This window comes from Cornus florida, unplaced genomic scaffold (assembly GCF_030987335.1).
Source record: "Cornus florida cultivar Cherokee Brave unplaced genomic scaffold, ASM3098733v1 CherokeeBrave_3.0.0_Hap2_Chr01, whole genome shotgun sequence".
NCBI lineage: Eukaryota > Viridiplantae > Streptophyta > Magnoliopsida > Cornales > Cornaceae > Cornus > Cornus florida.
The window spans coordinates 67,260,718-67,281,514 of NW_026775571.1; the positions used below are offsets into that span (position 1 = coordinate 67,260,718).

Below are 20,797 nucleotides of genomic sequence, written 5' to 3' on the forward strand. Positions count from 1 at the left end.
GTAATTATTTTGTTGGCATGTTCCAGAGTCTGGCTTAAAAAGGAAAAATAAAAAATTATCGCAATTTTCGACTTTATTGAGTAATTTGACTTGACCTATTATCGTAATCGACTTTAAAATATGAGTCTTAATTTATTGAATAATTTAATTTTATTGTAAATATAGCACAAATCTAAAACACTAGATTACATACACAATAATATAGAAAGAGAACAATGTAGAGAGTGAGAATTCTAATTCTTTTGTTCAAGTGTATTCTGCAATGCAATACACAACACATTTATAGTCTCAATTACAATGCTTCTTCCACTAAGTCACTCATGTTATTCCAACTTATCCCACCATCACTGCTCAATTTCAATGGTTGTAATGTTGTCCACAAACATATGCTTTCACATTATGCATTAACATAATATATGGGAGGTGGACCCCACACATGATATATAACACTCCCATTTGAGGGTCACCACACTAAGAATATGCTTCGTTAAAATCTTGCTAGGAAACCCAGTAAGAAAAATCCCTAGCACGGAAAAAGAGTACACTATTCACTATTCTAGTGTGTCTAAAATTGGTATTGCATAGGTTAAAACTGTCTAATTAAAACCTTGTCAGACAAAACCTGAGCGAAGAAAAAGAGTACAGTATGCCAATACCTTTTTAATTTAGTGCTCCCTTCATTTGTGTAGCTCTTGTATTACTTCAAAGATTTTTATCAACTACTCCCCCTCATAAATATAGTTGTTACATTTCTAGGAATTAACGCCAAGCCAGGGATAATTCAGATTCATGAGTTCCCATTATTCATTAAATTGGTTATGGCCACACAATTAATTATCTCGTTTGATGCTCGAGATATGATTATGGTTCTATAGCATCTTTGAACTCAAGTTTTCATTTTCTTATTCGAGGTGATAAACTTTATACACTGAGGCGACTGCAAGGCGTGATTGAACACTGGATCTATATTTCTTGTCGTTTCATTGAGTATGAGGTTTTTGATCCATATCACGGTTGATGGATGTGCTTGCCCTGATGCTTTTTAACAAATGTTTCATGTGTTCAGACAATCAGTCATTGGCTCTAATTAAAAGATAGCAGTATTTTCCAATTTCTTTGTTCATGTAAGCATGGTCACCCATGATAGTCTCAGAACATATACAAAGAAGGCACTGATGGAGATCCAAATAACTAATCCTTTTTTAGATTTATCAGCTAGTGGTCAAGAATTTCAACCATCTACAAAGACAATCCTCATCGTTGCAATGATAACCAATGCTTTGGTAAATAGTGCAGACGTCTCGAAACCTGTTACTTCTTATAACCTACACAAAATATTAAGAAAAACTACGAAGCATAATATATTATCAACAATAACATTATTCCTACACCATAAATATTTCATAATTTCTCGAGATCTCGTTATTTTCAAATACCGGTACCGATGCCTCTTTTAGGACTTATACCACTTCTGGGATTTATACCTCTTCTAAGGCTAATTCCACTTTTGGGGTTGATACCACCGTTGGGATATATGCCACTTATGGGGCTAATGCCATTTCTGGGGCTTATACCACTTCTGGGGTTTTTATCTCTTCTAGTGTTTGTGCCTCTTTTAGGGCCACTTACATTTAGATTGATTGATCATTGTTATTGCTCCATTTGCAAGTATGGCATTTTTAGGAGCGCCAACATTTTTATTTCTTTTCTCTTATCCTTCCATATTCCCGGGAATAATATCTTTTTGAATCAATAGGCCTACCACGCTTTTTGCCTGTCTTAGATGCATCAACTGCAGTACTGATGAATTATCCTTCAAGTATATGAGATTTTACCACTTTCTTTGTATCAATGAATGTGTCTGCTAATTGTGTATACCCGTCGTAGGTTTAATATATCTAATAATAGATGAAAAACCTACATTAACCTCAAATCGTCGTTGATGACTCATTTTGATGTGTTGTGGTGGTGCAATAGGAGTGTGCACAACGCAACCAAAAACTCCTAAGTGAGAAATATTTGGTTTGTTAACTAACCAAGTATTTGATGGTGCAAGTTGTAGTGGTCAAAGACGGTGACAAGTAGTTGGTCTAGTGCAATCTAAGAATGCTAGGACTGGTCCACATTTATCCCCTTAAATGCATTGTAAAATATTGAAGATTCAACGACTACCTTTGAGGATGATAATCTGATAATCATTTTACCTTTTTAGCAAACAATGCAATAATTCCTTGACAAAATTTGGTTTCCCTTGTAATATATTTAATGGTTTGATGCATCATTATCATTATCATTATCATTATCATTATCATTATCGACCCAAGATGACTAAATAATCATGCTAAATCTCTTTGGGTCATAGCACTTCTAGTGCGTCATAGCATTTATGGTACGTGACTACATGTATTCCAACTGCTCTTAATAGTTGTACATTTAATATAACCTAGAAGAGAGAGCATAGAGTTTTTCTAATACAAACTTATAAAATGAAATGATAGTACTACTTTCATTTGTAGTCCCAATATGATATCTGTTACAACGTATATAATTAAAACTCAACAGATATCATCTGGATATATAAATACTACAATGCTGATTGATTATGTCAGTGGAATCCTCAAATATCTACTGTTTCATTTGTAGTCACAATATGATATTTGTAACGGCGTACATAATTAAAACTCGAACATATATCATCTGGATAAATACCATAATATTGATTAATTATGCCAATGGTATCCTGAAATATCTTTCCTTTTTCGCTTCAGTTTTGCATTCTACTTCTGTTAAAACAGTGTGGTGATTCTTCTAAGAAACATGGATAAATAATGACTATCCATATAAAGGAAGGAGGATACATTCTCTTCAAGGAAGGCTTATATAACCACTAACATAGTGACAAAGTGGACACCATATATGATATACAATACTCCCCCTTGGTGTCCACTCAATTATATCAAGATGCATAAAATGGAGCATAATTGATATTGCTACTGCTGGAGTAAAACGTTATCAATATTAATTTTGCTTTTCGTCGCATAAGACTGAAATATGTGTAAATAGAAGATTAAAATCCTACAATCACATGAGTATCCAATCATAGTAAGCTGTAATTTCACTATCAATTATGTATTCAACTATAAAACCATGATGATTTATTCCATATTCAACAATAAAACCATGCTGACTTATATCACAAAATTCTAACATTTAATCATGTTATGTAATTTAAAATAATAAAAAAATCATGACACGTATATTAAACAAAAAGTAAATGAAAACAATCAATTAACTAATATACAAGTAATAGCAACTCTGAACATTTAAAAACTGTGAAATTGTTATATACGATTGCGAAGTACGAGAAGCAGTAAGGTAAGGAAGATGTTATAGTGACAGTAATTAGTTGGTGAGAAGTCATGTAATTACATACCCCTTTTATATTAAACTACATGCACATGTTTATATATTAATCAAGAGGTGGACATCACGGTAGATACGAATTTACTAAAGTCCACATCTCTAGGTAATGGGCTACACCACTCCATAATCAATTTCACACTGATCAATTTCACATTGATAACAAACAACATGCGATCTCACATTGATAACAAGCAACATGTATCATATGGGTTGAGGCAAATTCTCTCACTTTGCTTGTTTCATATTACTTGGGTCCCACTTTTAGGAATACAATATGAAATTATAATGATAACTTCTATGATGTTGGTAGTTAATTATACTATGACTATACCCACTACCATATCCATGGTTGTGAAATGAGCAAATTTCGCTTTAGAAATATTTTCTATCTAGTGGGACTGATAATATTATAATAAAAGCTCATCATTTTACTTTGTCATTATATCAGTTTTTCATAAATTCACGTATTCAACGTGATTAGTGGAGTATTTCTTTGTAAATATATGCCCTTTAGTAATTTTTTTCTCCACATCAAATATTTCATATATTTACGCATTCGACGTGATAAGTGGATGATATTTTTTTCAACATATACTCATTAGTAATTATTTCTCCATGTTATCTCAACATAACTGATTATAAACATTGTCGAATTATATTCATCAATAATTTTATAATCCTGCAACCACAATTGCATCCATTCACACTGAACTTTTTAGAAGGATCACAAGACTCCGTGAATTTTTACCACAAAATAAGTGGGTCTTACACCGTAAGATATTCAATTTTCAAGTTATCATAAACTTGATGCAATTCCCAAGGACGCTAAATTTTTTATTTAGTCGTAATCTCAATGTCCATAAAATGGATCTGATCAAGGATTTATTAGAAATAAGTGTACAATTAAAATTTGGTCATAATAAGAATAATAAGAAAACAAACCATCCGGTTATTTTAATATGTAAAAGCCACATATAGTTTATTTATATCTATTATATCGTAAGGTCAATAAACAATAAACAATAAAGGTGGTAGAACCGATATGAAATAAATAATAAACAATAAGAGTGGTAGTACTGACTTTATAAATATGTACATATCTTACTTTAAATAATAATACGTAGTATTAATATAAAAAACTCTTACCCTTCAGTGAGAAATAAATTTTCTTCAGCAAATCAAACAAACTCAACAATCTATCAAAACCAATATTACAAATGAGATATATGAGTTGAGAAAGAGATAGGGATGGCAACGGGGTGGAGTTGTGGCGGGTTTGCTAAATCCTACTCCGCCCCGTTAGAAAATTTATTATACTAACTCCATCCCTATTCTGGAACGAGTTTGTAATTATTATACCATCTCCACCCCTACTTAGGTAGACAAAATAATGACTCTGCCCCATATACTCCGTTTAATTGCGACGTGCGGCGAGGGTGGGCCGTTTTTATTATGTTAAAAAAAAAAAAAAAAAAAAAAAAAAAAAAAAAAAAAACCTAGCCCAATGTGTTCAAATTAGACTGATAAATAAGTTGGCCCAACTTTTAAATTACTAAGTAGTGAATATTAATACATTAACAGACACTTGTAGTAAAGTAACAACAGTCTTAATAATATAAAATATATATTTTCTATGTAAAAAAAATTAAAAGATATATATATATATAATTGGGGCGGGGTCATCACTAAATCTGCCCCCGCCCCCACCCCAAACCCGCTTCGAATTTTCAATTGTTTTGCCATACGCGTCCCAAACCCATTTAAAGGCCACTAAATCCACTCCATTAGGGACGGGGGCGGGCCAAAAACCCACCGAGTCGAAAGAATCCTTAAATAGAGAGAGGGAATGAGAACTTCTCGTTCAAGTCTCAGTTGATTAGAGACTTGTACTAATGACGAATTGTAAATATAGCATAAATCTAAAACACTAGATTACATACACAATAATATATAGAGAGAACAATCTAGAGAGGGAGAGAGAACAATGCAATACACAACACATATTTAATTATAGTCTCAATTACAATGCTTCTTCCACCAAGTCACTCGTGTTATTCCAACTCATCCCACTATCACCACTAAACTCAATGGTTAATTGTAATGTTGTCCACAAACATATGCTTTCACATTATGCATAACATAATATATTGGAGGTGGACCCCACACATGATATATAACAAATTTGACTTATTGATCCGTATTTCTTGGTAGGTTGAATTGAGGGTAGATTCAAATTATATTTTTAGATTCTACAAATATAAATGATATATGTTGTATATACAGTGGACAGAGAGAGATGTATTTTTGTTCATGAAAATAAGACTTTATTTATTTATATTTTTTTATTATTTTATGGCAATATATTTATATATATTTTTATAATTTTATGGCAATATAAGGGTAGTAATGTTTTTTTACTTGTTGATGAATATTTTGATCATTGTAAAATTTTGGGCAGAAGGGAGTATTCGTCGTAATGGAGCAAATCATAGAGGGTACGGTGCAACAAAATACATAAGGTTAATGTCATGTGTAAATAGGCTAAATCGCATGGGAGGTCACTCTACCATACTTTTAATTGCCTGTTGCTATGTGGCAGTATCTACAACTACTTTTAAAACTTACCGAAATTTTATTTAGTTAAATTATAATTTTTTTCTTAATCTTTAGTTAAGGTTATAACTTTATATCTTTCCCGAAGTAAAATCAGAGTACTCAAAACATTTTATCAAAAATTATTTGTTGGAATAATTTAAACAACTGCTAAAGAAATTTTGATAAAAACGTTTTTTTCCACTTTTCTTTTTACTTGCAATTTACCGTTTTCTCTTCTCTATATTATTTTTGTCACATGAGTTTTCGTCTATTTACTTTGATTGCATTTTTCCCATTTTTAGATTTAATTAAGGTTTATAATTATAAACAAAATGATTTTATAATTGCTTTATAAAATTTTCAAAATTATTAAATATAAATTGGGAGCCCCAATTAGAATATTTTGGTCCACCCACCGAAGTAGTGTTTCTATTAACCATTATTTACACGGAAGGAAAAGACTTGTCATTGCTTTCTGTTCATTCCCCTACCTTTCTTTCCTGTGTTTGCACCTTTTTCCACGTGTCTATGTGTTGCGAAAGGACTTATAAATGTGGATTGATGTTCTATTGATCATTATACACATCAATGGAGGGGGTACTTGTGAAATTGTTGTGGTTGTTGTTATGGGTTTTCATAGTTTTATTGGTTCAAAACCAAAACCATGGAGTGGAAGGTTGTGTTGAAGAGGAGAGGATTGGCTTGCTTCAACTCAAGGCCTCTTTCATTGATGAGATAAGCCATAATTTGGTTCTACCTTCATGGCTTGATGAGAGAGAAAGTGATTGCTGTGACTGGGAGAGAGTTGCTTGCAACCACACCACAGGCAGAGTGGTGGTGCTCACTCTCGATGATCTAGGGCTATACCACTACTTTTCTGATGATGATCTATGGCCATACCAGAACTTATCTATTTATCATCTAAATGTCTCCTTGTTTAAACCTTTTGAAGAGCTGTTGAATCTTGATTTATCTTCGAATTATTTTTATGACTCTGTTGAAAATGAAGGTAATCTAAACATTTCGTTGGCTAGACTGTTTTTCTTTAAATGATGGTAATGTTATTTCCTTTTTAATTACACTTGATTTATTTTTCTTACTGAGATAAATTATAATATGAAAAAAAACTAATACTATATTGATGACATATACTCATTCTCTATTAAATTTGCATGAATTTACTTTTAATTTTTTATATTAATTTTTTAAATAAAAATCTTAATTAAAAAAATTTAAAACAATTTTAAGTAATTTCTTATTATTTTCATGAATATATTGCATAAACAAAAAGGAATTTTTTATTTAAGTAATTTATTAAATTTTCATAAATATTGGATAAAAAAGAAGGTATTTTTTATGGTAAAAAAAGTTTAAACTAAGTATAATAAATTTTATTATAAATTGTAAAATTTAATTATAAATTAATCATATTAGAAATTTATTTATATTGCTCCCTTGAGATTGAAGGTAATCTAAATTTTGGTACAATGTCAATCCTTCGCTATGTAATTATTTTTCCACTTTTCTTCTAAATCATAAATCAAAGCCTTCCATGGTTTCAAATAATCTGTAAGGTTTTCAGTTTTTTTTTGTTATTTCACATAGGTTTCCAAACATCGCTGCTACAGTAGGTGATTACGTAGTACTTGTATTATACAACAACATGGAGATTTATTTATTTATTTCATTTGAAGTAATTATTCTCTCTTAATTTGCAGGTTTTGAAAGGTTGTTGAAATTGGAGATCTTAAACCTTGCTTTTAATGGCTTCAATAACAGTGTCCTAGAACCTTTGGGTTCACTCACATCACTAAAAACTTTAAATGTCAGTTGGAATATGTTGGAAGGACCTCTTCCTGTCAAAGGCATGTTTTGTTCACATCATTTATACTGAGCATCTGACATCCAATACCTACTTTTTATATAGTTTTTATTTATATATATATATATTATTCCTATTCAATTTTCTTTACTCTTTCTGTTTCAATTAATTTAACTACACAGAGCTATCAGCTCTGAGGAAATTAGAGAAGTTGGATCTAAGTGGCAACAGATTAAATGCCTCCCTTCTAGTGCAAGGTAATTTTAAAATTTGTGATTCTTTTGCAATTCAATATGTAGGAATCTGGTGAAGATTATTACCACCACCACCATCACTATAGCTAAAGTTGTTCTATGTTTGTACATCTGGATTTTGTTTTAATTTGTAATTAATATGATTATTTCTCTTGTATTTTGAACTGAAGAAGTATATAAGAGGTTTAGAAATAAAGATAGCTTGTTAGGTTGAGGTTTGCAAATGTAGAGGTAATAATTAAATATTTAGACCATCTTCAACAATGGATGTAGAATTTAAGTCACATACTTGTGATATATATATATATATATATATATATATATATATATATATATATATATATATATGATGGTAGAGAAGCTTAAATCATAGTACTATTTTTAATCATGTCCTCTTCTCTTCTCTACGTACCCAGATTACCAAACTTTATCAAAGTTGAGCAAGCTAGAACACCTGGATATAAGCGCCAACCTTTTCAACAAAGACATTCTAAAGTCGTTGGCTAATCTCCCAGTTCTTAAATTTCTATCACTGCAGGGCAATGGAATGGAAGGGCCCCTTTCCAACAATGGTATGTGTACTGAAATTTTGTTTCTGATAAATTGGTTGGATTTCGATCATAATATTAGGTTTTGGGTTATGTATGCATTCTATACGGACTGAATGGCACGCTACCAGTCCAACTAAACAAATATCTTCCTTCTAGTACTTATAAGTTGTAAGGATAGTTTTTTATATTTGCTTATTCTACCATAAACATCACTAAATTATCTACACTCTTTACTTGGTAGATTTGATTTCATTCAAGAACTTGGAGGTTCTAGATCTGAGCTTTAACAATCTCTACAGCACTTTGTCTATTCAAGGTAAAACTGAAACATAGCATTTGTTCTTTGCTATTATAGTGACGTACATCTTCTGTGTTTATTCATATGTGTAGTTGAATACAATTTCTTTGCTATTATATCCTTTACAACAATGGTATGTGTAGTTGAATACCATTTCTTTTTGATAAATATTGGTTGGATTTCATAATAACTTACCAAATATTAGGTTTTGGGTTATGTATGCATTCTATACGGACTGAATGGCAATCTAGAGAAGATTACTACCACCACCACAATAACTATAGCTAAAGCTTTTCTATGTTCATAATAGTGTCTTGAATTTTGAATCTAAAACCTCCGTTTGTACGTCTCGATTTTGTTTTAGTTTGTAATTAATATGATTATTTCTCTTGTATTTTGAACTGAAGTATATAAGAGCTTTAGAAAGAAAGATAGCTTGTTAGGTTGAGGTTTGCAGAGGTAATAATTAAATCTCTGGACCATCTTCAACGATGGATGTAGAATTTAAGTCACATACGTGTGATTTCTTCTTTTTTCTTTTCTTTTAATATATATATAGTTATATGATGGTAGATATGCTTAAATCATATCATTTTTAATGATGTCTTCTTCTCTACGTACCCAGATTACCAAACTTGGTCAAAGTTAAGCAAGTTAGAGCACCTGGATCTAAGCTACAACGATTTCAACGATGACATTCTAAAGTCCGTGGCTAATCTCCCAGTTCTTAAATTTCTATCACTGCACGAAAATTTAATGGAAGGCCCCCTTTCCAACAATGGTATGTGTAGTTGAATACCATTTCATTCTGATAAATATTGGTTGGATTTCAAATATTAGGTTTTGGGTTTTGTATGCATTCTATACGGACTGAATGGCACGCTACCAATCCAACTACACAAATATCTTCCTTATAGTACTTATAAGTTGTAAGGATAATTTTTTATATTTGCTTATTCTACCATAAACATCACTAAATTATGTACATTCTTCATTTGGTAGATTTGATTTCATTCAAGAACTTGGAGGTTCTAGATCTGAGCTTTAATTATCTCAACAACACTTTGACTATTATTTCAACGACAACATTCTAAGCTAGAGCACCTGGATTTAAGCTACAATTACTATTTCAACAACGACATTCTAAAGTGGTTGGCTAATCTCCCTACTCTTAAATTTCTATCACTGAAGCACAATTTAATGGAAGGGACCTTTCCAACAATATTTCTGCACCATTTGGTTAGAAGAGGGAAAAAATATGACAAATTGGTTGGATTTCATAATAACTTACCAAATATTAGCTTTGTCTATTCAAGGTAAAACTGAAAACATAGCATTTGTTCTTTGCTATTATAGTGACGCCTTCTCTGTTTATTGGTCAACTCTTCTTTTCCCGATCGCCTCATTTGTCAAATCACTGCGCTTATCATCTTTTTCTTCTTTTGCAGGTTTGTGTGAACTAAGGAACCTTCAAGAGTTGGATCTTAGTGTAAACACCTGCGAAGGAATCCTTCCTCCATGTTTGAGCAATTTAACATCCCTTAGAGTGTTAGATCTCTCTGCGAATCAATTCACAGGAGACGTTTCTATTATCATATCAAACCTCACATCTCTGACACACATCAATCTTCAGAATAATCATTTTCAGGGTTTATTCTCATTCAGCTCGTTAGCCAATCATTCCAAGCTTGAGGTTCTTGAATTAGGCGACAACAAATTGGAGGTGGAAACTGATGATTACTCAAATTCTAGGGCTCCCAAGTTTCAGTTGAAAGTCCTAGGGTTATCAAACTGTAACCTCACCGGTGAAATACCCAAGTTTCTCTTTCACCAATACAAATTAAGAGAAATAGATCTCTCCCACAACAACTTGACAGGAGTTTTCCCTTACTGCTTGCTTAATAACAATCCAAGACTTGAAGTTCTGAATCTGAGGAACAACTCTTTCACGGGTCAATTTGATCTGTCACCACGCCTTAACACGAGTATTATTTTGATGGATGTTTCTGCCAATTACTTTCATGGCCAACTTCAAGAAAACATTTCAATGAGTCTTCCATACATTTCGTATCTAAATTTATCCACAAATTCTTTCAAAGGTATTCTTCCGTCATCACTTTGCAACATGAGTGCCTTAAAGATACTGGATTTGTCTGTTAACATGTTCTCTGGAGAAGTACCAAAGGAATTGGTTTCAGGTTGCATCAATTTGAATATTTTGAAATTATCCAGAAATAAATTTCATGGTCAAATACTCTCAACACACTTCAACTTGACCAACTTACAGGCTCTGTATTTAGATGACAACCAGTTCTCGGGAATTTTGTCCAACACAATTTCCGAAAGCTCTGAGCTGTTTGCGTTGGACATTAGCAACAATTACTTCTCCGGTGTGATTACCAGCTGGATAAGTAATATGACAGATTTGCATGCCGTCATCATGCGAAATAATTATTTCAAAGGCCGGTTACCATGTGAACTACCTATAGGCGAGCTCTTGGATGTCTCTCATAACTCTCTTTCTGGATCATTACCTTCTTGCTCAAACCAACTGACATATATTTATTTGCAGGCAAATAAATTCACGGGACCAATACCAAATGCTTTTGTCAATTCATCATCTCTGTTGATATTGGATGTTAGAGATAACAGCTTATCCGGCAAAATTCCGAATGGGATTAGCGCACTCTCCGACTTAAGAGTACTTCTGCTAAGGGGAAACCATTTGAATGGTTTAATTCCAAATCAGTTGTGTAAGTTGAATAAGATATCCCTTATGGATCTTTCTAACAACTCTTTTTCTGGGTCAATTCCTCGTTGCATCAGTAATATCTTTTTTGGAAAGATAGGGCCAAATGACCTCGTGCTTTTAGATATCAGATATTATGTGAATACATTTGAAGTAGATAAGAAAGCTGAAGCTGAGTTCGTTACAAAAAGAAGGGCTAGTTCTTACAAAGGTGATATCATAAACTTTATGTCAGGATTGGATTTGTCATGCAACAACCTAACAGGTGAAATCCCACACGAGCTAGGAGAGCTAGTTGAGATTCTTGCATTGAACTTGTCTCACAATCAGTTAAAAGGATCCATCCCCAGAGCATTCTCTAGACTGACTCAAATAGAGAGCTTGGACCTTTCTTACAATAAGTTGAGTGGAGTGATCCCTATAGAGCTGATTGACCTGAATTTTCTGGAAGTCTTTTCTGTAGCTCACAATAACTTATCGGGTAAAACTCCTGACATGAAGGCCCAATTTTCGACATTTGATGGAAGCAGCTACGAGGGAAATCCTTATCTCTGTGGACCACAATTAGAGAAAAATTGTACCACCATTGTTCAGTCTCCAAACACACCAACAACAATTTCAGAAGAAAGTGAGGCAAAATGGTATGAAATCGATCCAGAGGCTTTTTATGTTACTTTTTACGTGTCATACGTCATGTTCTTATTGGCTCTGGCTTCTGTTCTGGGTATCAATCCCTATTGGCGAAGAAGATGGTTCAATTTTATTGAGGAGTGTATGTATTCAAGCTATTACTTTGCTTCTGATGCTATCTACAAGCTATTGGCTCGTTAGTATAATTAGCTAGTGTTTGCTTATGTATACATAATAACATCATTCGAGTGTAGTAATGCTAATAACTAGCTTTATACATGCTCAAGGTTGATAAATCGCTTGGTTCAAATCCGAAGATCAAAATATTCACTATATCTATTACTCTGTTCTCTTGCACTCTCTATCATTATCTTTCCTGTCAATTATTGTTTGGCATTTGACATAACAAGATTATTCAGTCCAGATTTTTTCTCTATGCCTAAACGTATAATTGATCAAATTTTTATTTCAGATTTTTTATTAGCCAGCAAATACCAAAAAATAAAAAATAAAAATAAAAAATTAGAATGGAGTTTAGGGAGGAAAACAAATGTGAATAATTATAAATAAAAAAAAATGTCAAAACAATACTTTATTAGGAAAAAGGAGAGGAAATAGTCCAAACATGGTAACATAATAGGCATAAACTACATAATATACAAATGATGTATGCATTTAAACACACATAAAGTAACAAATATAAAACTAGGTTATAACAAATAGCAACAAAGAATAAAAATAGCATTTCTTCTGCCTAGCTAATTCTTGTCTCAAAATGTTTCTAATGAGCGCTGAAAAATGCGCATGTAAACCCCTTAAACTTAGGTATTCTAGAACATTTATCTATCTTATTTTCCTGCTTTAGATTGATTTTGTATTATTTCCATTTTCAGGTACTTATCCCCAAAATAAGTTAACTCAGCTAAATAAGAGCATAATTGAAGCAATCTTGAGATGAATCAAAGAAAGTAGCAAAGTGGGAGCAAAATAAAGCAAGTGGTGAAAGTTCAGCAAATTCGATTGATCTCAGGAAATATTCGATCGAACGAAAGTTCATCGATCTAGACATTTCAAGATGGATCCAAGCTCTTTTGTCCTTATCCAAAGATCCCACAAAGTTTGATCGATCCAACTTTCTTCCGATCGATCGAAAAGATTTCATCTTATCCAGTTGTACCACCACACCTACCATTTTTGTCTCTTTCCCAAAAATACCAAAATATCTCATATTTGTCTTTATAGGCGCCACCATAGAGGATCGATCCAGCTTAAGTTCGATAGATCTCAGCCATGTTCGATCGATCTCAGAGAATGTTCGATCGATCGAACTTCCCCAAGTGCAAGAAAAATTAATTTCCAGCTCATTAAAAGTTGTCTCATATCCAATCATTGGGAGGAATATTGGTGTACGAGCCCAGGTCATTGGGAGTGACATTTTAACCTACCTATATAAGGAATATGAGCCATTCTTAAGAGCATATATACATACATACATACATATACTAGAGAGACTTTGGACACAATTGACATATCGTATTCTTAGTGAGGAAGAAAAGAAAAGAGGAGGCTAGAGACACAAGCTTGGAGTTCTTCCATCAACTAAGAAGATGAGCAATTTCTACCATAAAGTTAGCCCTTGAGGGTTGGAGGACACCATCCATGAGTGGCTAGACATCCTCTTGGGGCTAGAGTTAGCCCTAAGCATGCTTTCTACATCTTGATTTATGTATTTTTGAAGGAATTTGTATTGTGATATATGTTTTGACATTTTTATATACATAGATCTTGTTTATTCAATGATTTGTGTGATTTAATGCTTCCAATTGATCATTTCATTCTATCCATATGTCTATGTATGCTAGAATAGATGTTCATATGTTTGTCTCTAGATTTTATGTTATTGATGCATATCTATGTGTATTGATGCTACAAATCTAGAGATTGTCAAGACATAGTACTTAATAGAATGCTCTTGTGGTTTATTTGATGGTTCATACTCATTTCTTGATGGATTGTGCCTCTCCCTTAGTTTAATGAGTTTAATTTCATGTCTTAGCTTAATTGTAGTGTAGTTGTAGTTTAGATGTTAAATGGGAGGACAATCCATGCTTGTTGTTCGATGTTCCATACTTACGAAAACAAGTAGCATATGTCTCTAACCTTGTGATGTGTTTGGATTGTGAGCTTAAAGAAAGGATTAATGGCTTAGTTTGATATATTGTGCTATCCACCATGTTGCTTAAACAATATATACTTAATTAGTCATTCATGCTTGTTGAAACAACCACAAACACACACTATTGTTGCAATACATGTTTTCCCCCTTATTAATCATTCATTAATGGTGTACAAAAGCTATGCTTAGTGGTGATCTCTAAACCCCAAGATCTCTCTCTCTTATTTCCTCTCTATTGCATTTAATTATTTACTTTAGTTTAAATTGTATCTTAGTATAATTCAATCACCAACCAATCTTTTGATCATTCGACCTACTAACCCTAATCTCGATTCCACAACCTAATACGACCCACCAATCCCTTGGGACGATCCCTGCTCACCCTAATTATATTTTTAGTGAAAGGTAGTAGTAGCAAATTATAAATGTAAAACTTGGCCACACTCATCTTAGTCCAACATCTTTTGCTAAGCTTTGGGGTGCACGCAACATAGCACACCAAGTTTTTGGTGCCGTTATCGGGGATTGATTGAAGGCAGCGTCATATTTGTGGAATCAATTAGGAATTAGTATTCTTTTGATCGTGTCTTTACTTTATTTTCATTTTCATTTTCATTTTGGTTACTTATTGTGTTGGTTCTTGTTTGACTAGGTGCACAGAGCTAGAAGGTGAGCAAAGGAGCATTTTAAGCAAGGAACTAAGCAAAAGCAAGGAAAAAGCTAAAATCTAAAAAATTTGCAAGGCTAAAATTGAAAATTGAATTGAAGTGCTAAAGGACCCTTTGTGAGCTCTTTCTTAACTCAATCTCTAGTTAAATTGTCGGCCGTGGAGACTTGTATTTCAATTCTTATATAAATCGTGAGCCCAAGTGGAGGCAATTTTATTATTCTTTGCATATTGTTGATAGCATGGGAGTATGGGATCATTGTATGTGAAGGAAGTTTGTTAATTGATTTGTTGCGAAGGTGAAGTGATTGTTGATTGTTTGTTACTTGTTTATGTTTTGCTTGTGTTTGCAAGATCGTAGATCATTGAAACCTACTCTTGTCCCTCTTAATTTTCATCTTGAATCCGTTGTTCAAAACCCTAGAGGAAAAGGTAGATCTAGTCAATCCATTCTATCAATGGAAAGACATAATGAAGACCATGTGGAGGACCTTGGTCACATAGACCAACAAGGTATCCTCCACCCCAATGTGCATCATGATAACATGCAAGTACCAGTAGGCATGCCGAGGCCATTCATTCACCCACCACAACAACAAGGCCAAGTTCCATTGAGAATGTCTAGGCCAATGTTTGCTCCACAACCTCCCATAGTTCAAGGCAATCAAGGTGCCCATGTTGCACCTCCAATTGTTAACCCTCCCCATGCTTTAAGAGATCACTATATGGCTAATGAATATAATGCACCCACATGCATTCAATTGCCACCATTTAGAGCACACCATTATGAAATCAAACCACAAACCATTCAACTATCATGGACTTCCAAGTGAAGAACCTTACAAGCATTTAGATGAGTTTCTTAAAGTATGTTCCACCGTGAGATACACGGACATGCCGGAAGAGGTCTTAAGGCTTAAAATTTTTCCATTCACCCTTAAAGACAAGGCAAAATATTGGTTTAACAATCTTAGGCCTTTTTAAATAACTTCTTGGGCAGAAATGCAACAAGAGTTCTTGAAGAAATACTATCCAGTTTCTAAAACCAATGCCATGAGAACCTCAATTCGAGAATTTTCACACGAGGATGGGGAAACGTTCCATGAGGCATGGGAAAGATTCAATGAATTGCTTAGGAAGTGTCCACATCATGACATGCCCAAATGGTAATTAGTTCAATATTTCTTTGAGAGTTTATCCGATAATTACAAGGGCATGGTTGATGCTTCCATGGGTGGCTCATACATTAATAGGCATGAGGATGACGTGTGGCGTCTTTATGAGAGCATGAGTGAAAATTCTTTGCATCAAACTTTATCTTTTAAAAATTGTAGGAATTCAAGTGGAAGGAAGAGTGTTAGCTTACATCAAGTTAACCATTCCAATGAAATAGCCGTCGAGATGAAATCCTTATCTCAAAGGTTTGATCAATTCTTGATTAACCAAAACTCGGCAAATCAAGTATCTTCCATCCCTAACCATTCCCATCATGCATCCAATGAATCATATATGACTTGTTCAAGTATTTTACATTCTACTTCCAATTGTCCTCATGGACATGTGCAAAGTGAGCATCATGAATAAGTCAATGCAGCTTTTGTTAATCAAGGGAACAATCCTTATGGCAATCACTATAATTCTAGTTGGAGAAATCACCCGAATTTCTCTTGGAAAAACCAAGGGGAAGGCTCAAACCCTTCCCAAGGTAGTTTTCAAGGAAAGTATGTTCCATCTCCGATGCAACTCCAAGGATCACAAGGATATAGACCATATCAATCACAAAGAAATCAATTTTCTAATTCTCATTTTCCTAATCAACCATCATATTCTCAAGGAAATTCTAAGAGTCCCGCTTTTGAAGAGAAAGTTTTGACCACTCTAGGCACTCTAAAGGCGAACACTCAATTACTTCATTCTCATTCTCAATCCATTGCTAAGCTAGAAACCCAAGTAGGGCAAATAGCTAGTACTTTAAATGCTAGAGAGAAAGGGAAAATGCCTTTGAATGCCCCACCAAAGTAACAATGTGTTGTCGAGACTCATTCCTCATCAGAAAGTCCTATAATAGAGCATGTCAATGCGATGACAACCTTGAGAAGTGAGAGAATCATTGACATCCAAGTAGGTGTGTCCAATGAAGAAAGTGAACTAGTGCAACCCAAAGTTGACACCCGTCCCTTTTCACATTTTATTCCTCCTTCATTGCATATACATGATCATTTAAATGAGAAAGTGTTGAAAAGTGATTTTGAAAAAAAAAATTTGCAAAATGATTTCAAATGTGTTGAAGAGACTTCAAGGAAAAATTCTGAAAAAGTTTTTGAACCAAAAGCTCCATTTCCGGATGCCTTAAAAGGATCCATTTCAAATGACAAGCAAAAGGCCAAAACAAATGAAATTATGGATGTGTTTAGGCAAGTGAAGTCAATCTTCCACTTTTTGATGCAATCAAGCAAATTCCGACTTATGCCAAGTTTTTAAAAGATCTTTGCACCCAAAAGAGGAAGAACAAGAGCCAAGCACCTAGGAAAGTGGTCTTAACCAAGCAAGTAAGCTCAATTTTGCAACATAACACTCTTCCAAAGTTCAAGGACCCCGGTTCACCTACTACATCTTGTGTCATTGGTGATCATATCATTAATCGGGCTCTCTTAGACTTAGGAGCAAGTGTTAACCTTCTTCCATACTCGGTATATATCAAATTAGGCTTAGGAGGCTTGAAACTGGCGTCGGTGGTTTTGCAACTTGCCGACCGATCCATCAAAAAGCCTAGGGGTATCATTGAGGATGTATTGATTAAGATTGATAAACTTTTCTTCCCCGTTGATTTCTTTGTCATTGATACGGAACCGGTCCCGAATCTTAAGAGTCAAATTCCTGTTATCCTTGGCTGTCCTTTCTTGGCAACCGCGAATGTCAACATTAATTGTAAGATGGGGATAATGAAGATCTCATTTGGCCACATGAAGGTGAAGTTGAATATCTTCAATCCAACCCCAAATTCATTTGACAAGCATGAAGAAGTGAATGTTGTAAAGAAATATCATGGCCATGAATGTGAGGAATAGAGTCCTTGTGTGAAACCAAAATTTCAAAAAGTTTATCTTCAACCCTAAATTCCAAGAAAGTTGTTTCAAAATCTTGTTTTGAAAGGGCATGGAAGCCCAAAGATCATGTTGATTAAGGATCAAAAATTTCTTTTTAGCCTAATCCAACAAGTTCCCTAGGGAACCATTTGTTGGGTGGAGTTCAAAGTACTTATCACTCCATTAAGGAAGGGATGCACTACAAGATGTTTGATCCGGGCTAAAAGAGCCCAACGTCTTGCTAGAGACGTTAAAGACTAGTGCATTTCGTAGGGTGTCATAACCCTATTCCTCCCTTATTTCTATTTTAAATTTCATTTCTTGCGAAGTCTAGATATTTGCTTTAGGTTCATATACATTGCTAGGAACTGTGATTAGGATTGCATGCACTTTCATGTTGAAAATGAGCATTTTGCATCAGTTAGATCGATCTCCAAGGAGGTTTGATCGATCGAACTCCATACTTGCATCCAACCTGCATCCAATCACCTCTCTGTCCAATCGTTCGAAGAAAACCTGCATATTTCAGCTCTCTGTCCCAACGTTCGAACTTGTTCCAAGATCGATCTTTAGTTCTTCGATCAATCCAACTTCATCTTGGATCGATCTGCAGTCTTAACACTTAGAAAAATTTTGAACCTGCATCCACCCTCTGCAAAAGGCCTCTCTGTCCCATCGTTCAAACATATCTGCAGATTTTTGCATGTTCGATCGATCGGAGTATTTCTGAGATCGATCTTGGAGAGATCGATCTCTGTTCTTTGATTTACTATTTTGACTTTAAGTTTGACTTTTGTTTTGAATTTTAAATTTAAAAACTCCAAAAATATTTTATTCTGAATTAAAAAAAAAAAAAAAGGGTTTTTAAAGTTTTCAAAAATACTTTTGTTTCTTGTATTTTATTTATTTTTGTCTTTTATTTTTTAAAAAAATCCAAATATATATATATATGTATATATATATATATTGTTGCCCAAGAATTGACTCTAGAGGGGGGGTGAATAGAGTCAATGCCAAACAATAGATAATTTTCGCAATATATAGAAATACAATTTCTATTTAACAATTTAAGTAATTATGCAATAATCAAGATATGAGATCAAGATATGGAATAAGCAATTAAAGCATAATTATAAGAGAGATAAGGGAAGAGAAATTGCAAACAACAACACGGCGATTTTTGCGAGGTTCGGAAACTCCTACTCCTCGGCTCAAGATCCCTCTTGAGACTTCCCAATCCAATATAGCTTCTCCTTGCGGGTGGAGAGCAAACATTTACATGAAGCAAGACCTTGCTTCTTTTCCTTGCTAGGAGAACACCCTTCTCCTAGGCTTCTTTTGGGTCACACCAACCCTTACAAGTTTGTAGAAAAGATTGTAATTGAAATACAAGATTAAATCTCTCTCAAGATAGATATACAAGTGCAAGCTCACAAGAAATATCTCTCAAAGATTGATGTACAAACTTTAGCTCTCAACTAGAGTATATATGAATATAAGTGAAGCTCAAACTCTATAAATGATATGAATGAGAGAAGATGATATAAGTGAATAAAATAAGCTTTTACAATCTCTCAAGTGTATAATAGAGAAAAAAACTCTATGAAGATAAAAGTTAGAGCAAAAGCCCTTTGAGTGCTTAATTAAATCTCTCAAAATAGAATAAGAGTGAAATGAGAGAGAAGAGAAGATGAGAGAACAAAAGATCTCTTGAAATGTAATATTATGTCTCTCAAAAATGGTGGTCTGTATGCTTCAGCAAAATGAGCCTTCCTTATATAGACAGCCGTAGCTTAATATGTCTGTTAGAAGTAGTTGGAAGACTTAAATGCAGAAAAGTGCCGTTGTAGATTCAAATATCTTAGAAGAGCCGGCTCTACAAAAAATTGGAGGAGGCTCCAATAAATGGGAGGCGGCTCTAATAACTGGGAGGCGGCTCCAATCCATGAAATGCATTCTACGACATAAGTTTTGGCTACTGGAGTGCAAAGAGGCGGCTCCTATAAAAATGAGAGGCGGCTCCAATTTAAAATGTGCTTGCTTTAGTTTTCATGGAGGCAACACCTTGTTTTGGATTTTGACAGAAAATGGCATGACTTCAAATGGACATAACTCAGTCCATGAAACTCCAAATGAGGTGAAATTTAAGTCTAAATTTATTGCCTTGAAGTCAGCTTTCTAAATCCACTGGCCTTGCTCAAAAATTCCAAACACAGAAGAAGTTATGGCTATTTAAGTGCAACCTGGTCAGAATTTTCGCAGAGCAGAATTATGTATTTTGTGAAGCTCATATCTCAGTCATTTTTAATCCAATTTAGGTGAAATTTGAGTCTAAACTCAAGGGCTCGAAGTCAGCTTTCCAATGCCACTGACCTTGTGTAAAAATTCCAACTACACAAATAGTTATAGCAGTTTTAGTGCAAGCTGGTCTGAAATTTTCTAGGCTGAAAATAGCTTCTTTTGAGATATCCATCTTTCTAGCACCTAGGACTTTGATGAATGATTCAATTTTGTTCAAGACCTATTTCTAAGAGTCTAGGGACATA

General features: G+C 33.9%; 2 protein-coding genes and 1 pseudogene across 2 annotated transcripts; 2 read left to right on the forward strand and 1 right to left on the reverse strand.

The window, feature by feature from the left end:
• Positions 1–6,606: 6,606 nt before the first annotated feature.
• LOC132273869 (receptor-like protein 15) lies at positions 6,607–8,955 on the forward strand. Its single transcript, XM_059774969.1, has 4 exons — positions 6,607–7,027; positions 7,737–7,883; positions 8,023–8,666; positions 8,887–8,955. Exons 1-3 carry the CDS (start codon positions 6,607–6,609, stop codon positions 8,148–8,150), a joined length of 696 nt encoding a protein of 231 aa, XP_059630952.1. The 3' UTR covers positions 8,151–8,666; positions 8,887–8,955.
• Positions 8,956–9,482: 527 nt separating this feature from the next.
• Positions 9,483–12,630, forward strand: LOC132299361 (receptor-like protein 13). The gene is made up of 2 exons (XM_059795910.1): positions 9,483–9,724; positions 10,392–12,630. The coding sequence occupies exons 1-2, from the start codon at positions 9,700–9,702 to the stop codon at positions 12,521–12,523; spliced, it is 2,157 nt and encodes a 718-aa protein (XP_059651893.1). The 5' UTR covers positions 9,483–9,699; the 3' UTR covers positions 12,524–12,630.
• A 3,593-nt stretch (positions 12,631–16,223) lies between these two features.
• LOC132282612 (small nucleolar RNA R71) lies at positions 16,224–16,322 on the reverse strand (annotated as a pseudogene).
• Between the last annotated feature and the right edge of the window lie 4,475 nt (positions 16,323–20,797).

What these genes read in the sequence shown, in the direction of transcription:
- LOC132273869 (XM_059774969.1), top strand. Translation starts at nt 6,607, where the DNA reads ATGGAGGGGGTACTTGTGAAATTGTTGTGGTTGTTGTTATGGGTTTTC. An exon ending in TGACTCTGTTGAAAATGAAG is followed by an intron (nt 7,028 to 7,736) that starts GTAATCTAAACA and finishes CTTAATTTGCAG; the next exon opens with GTTTTGAAAGGTTGTTGAAA. An exon ending in AGGACCTCTTCCTGTCAAAG is followed by an intron (nt 7,884 to 8,022) that starts GCATGTTTTGTT and finishes TTAACTACACAG; the next exon opens with AGCTATCAGCTCTGAGGAAA.
- LOC132299361 (XM_059795910.1), top strand. Translation starts at nt 9,700, where the DNA reads ATGGAAGGCCCCCTTTCCAACAATG. An exon ending in AGGCCCCCTTTCCAACAATG is followed by an intron (nt 9,725 to 10,391) that starts GTATGTGTAGTT and finishes CTTCTTTTGCAG; the next exon opens with GTTTGTGTGAACTAAGGAAC.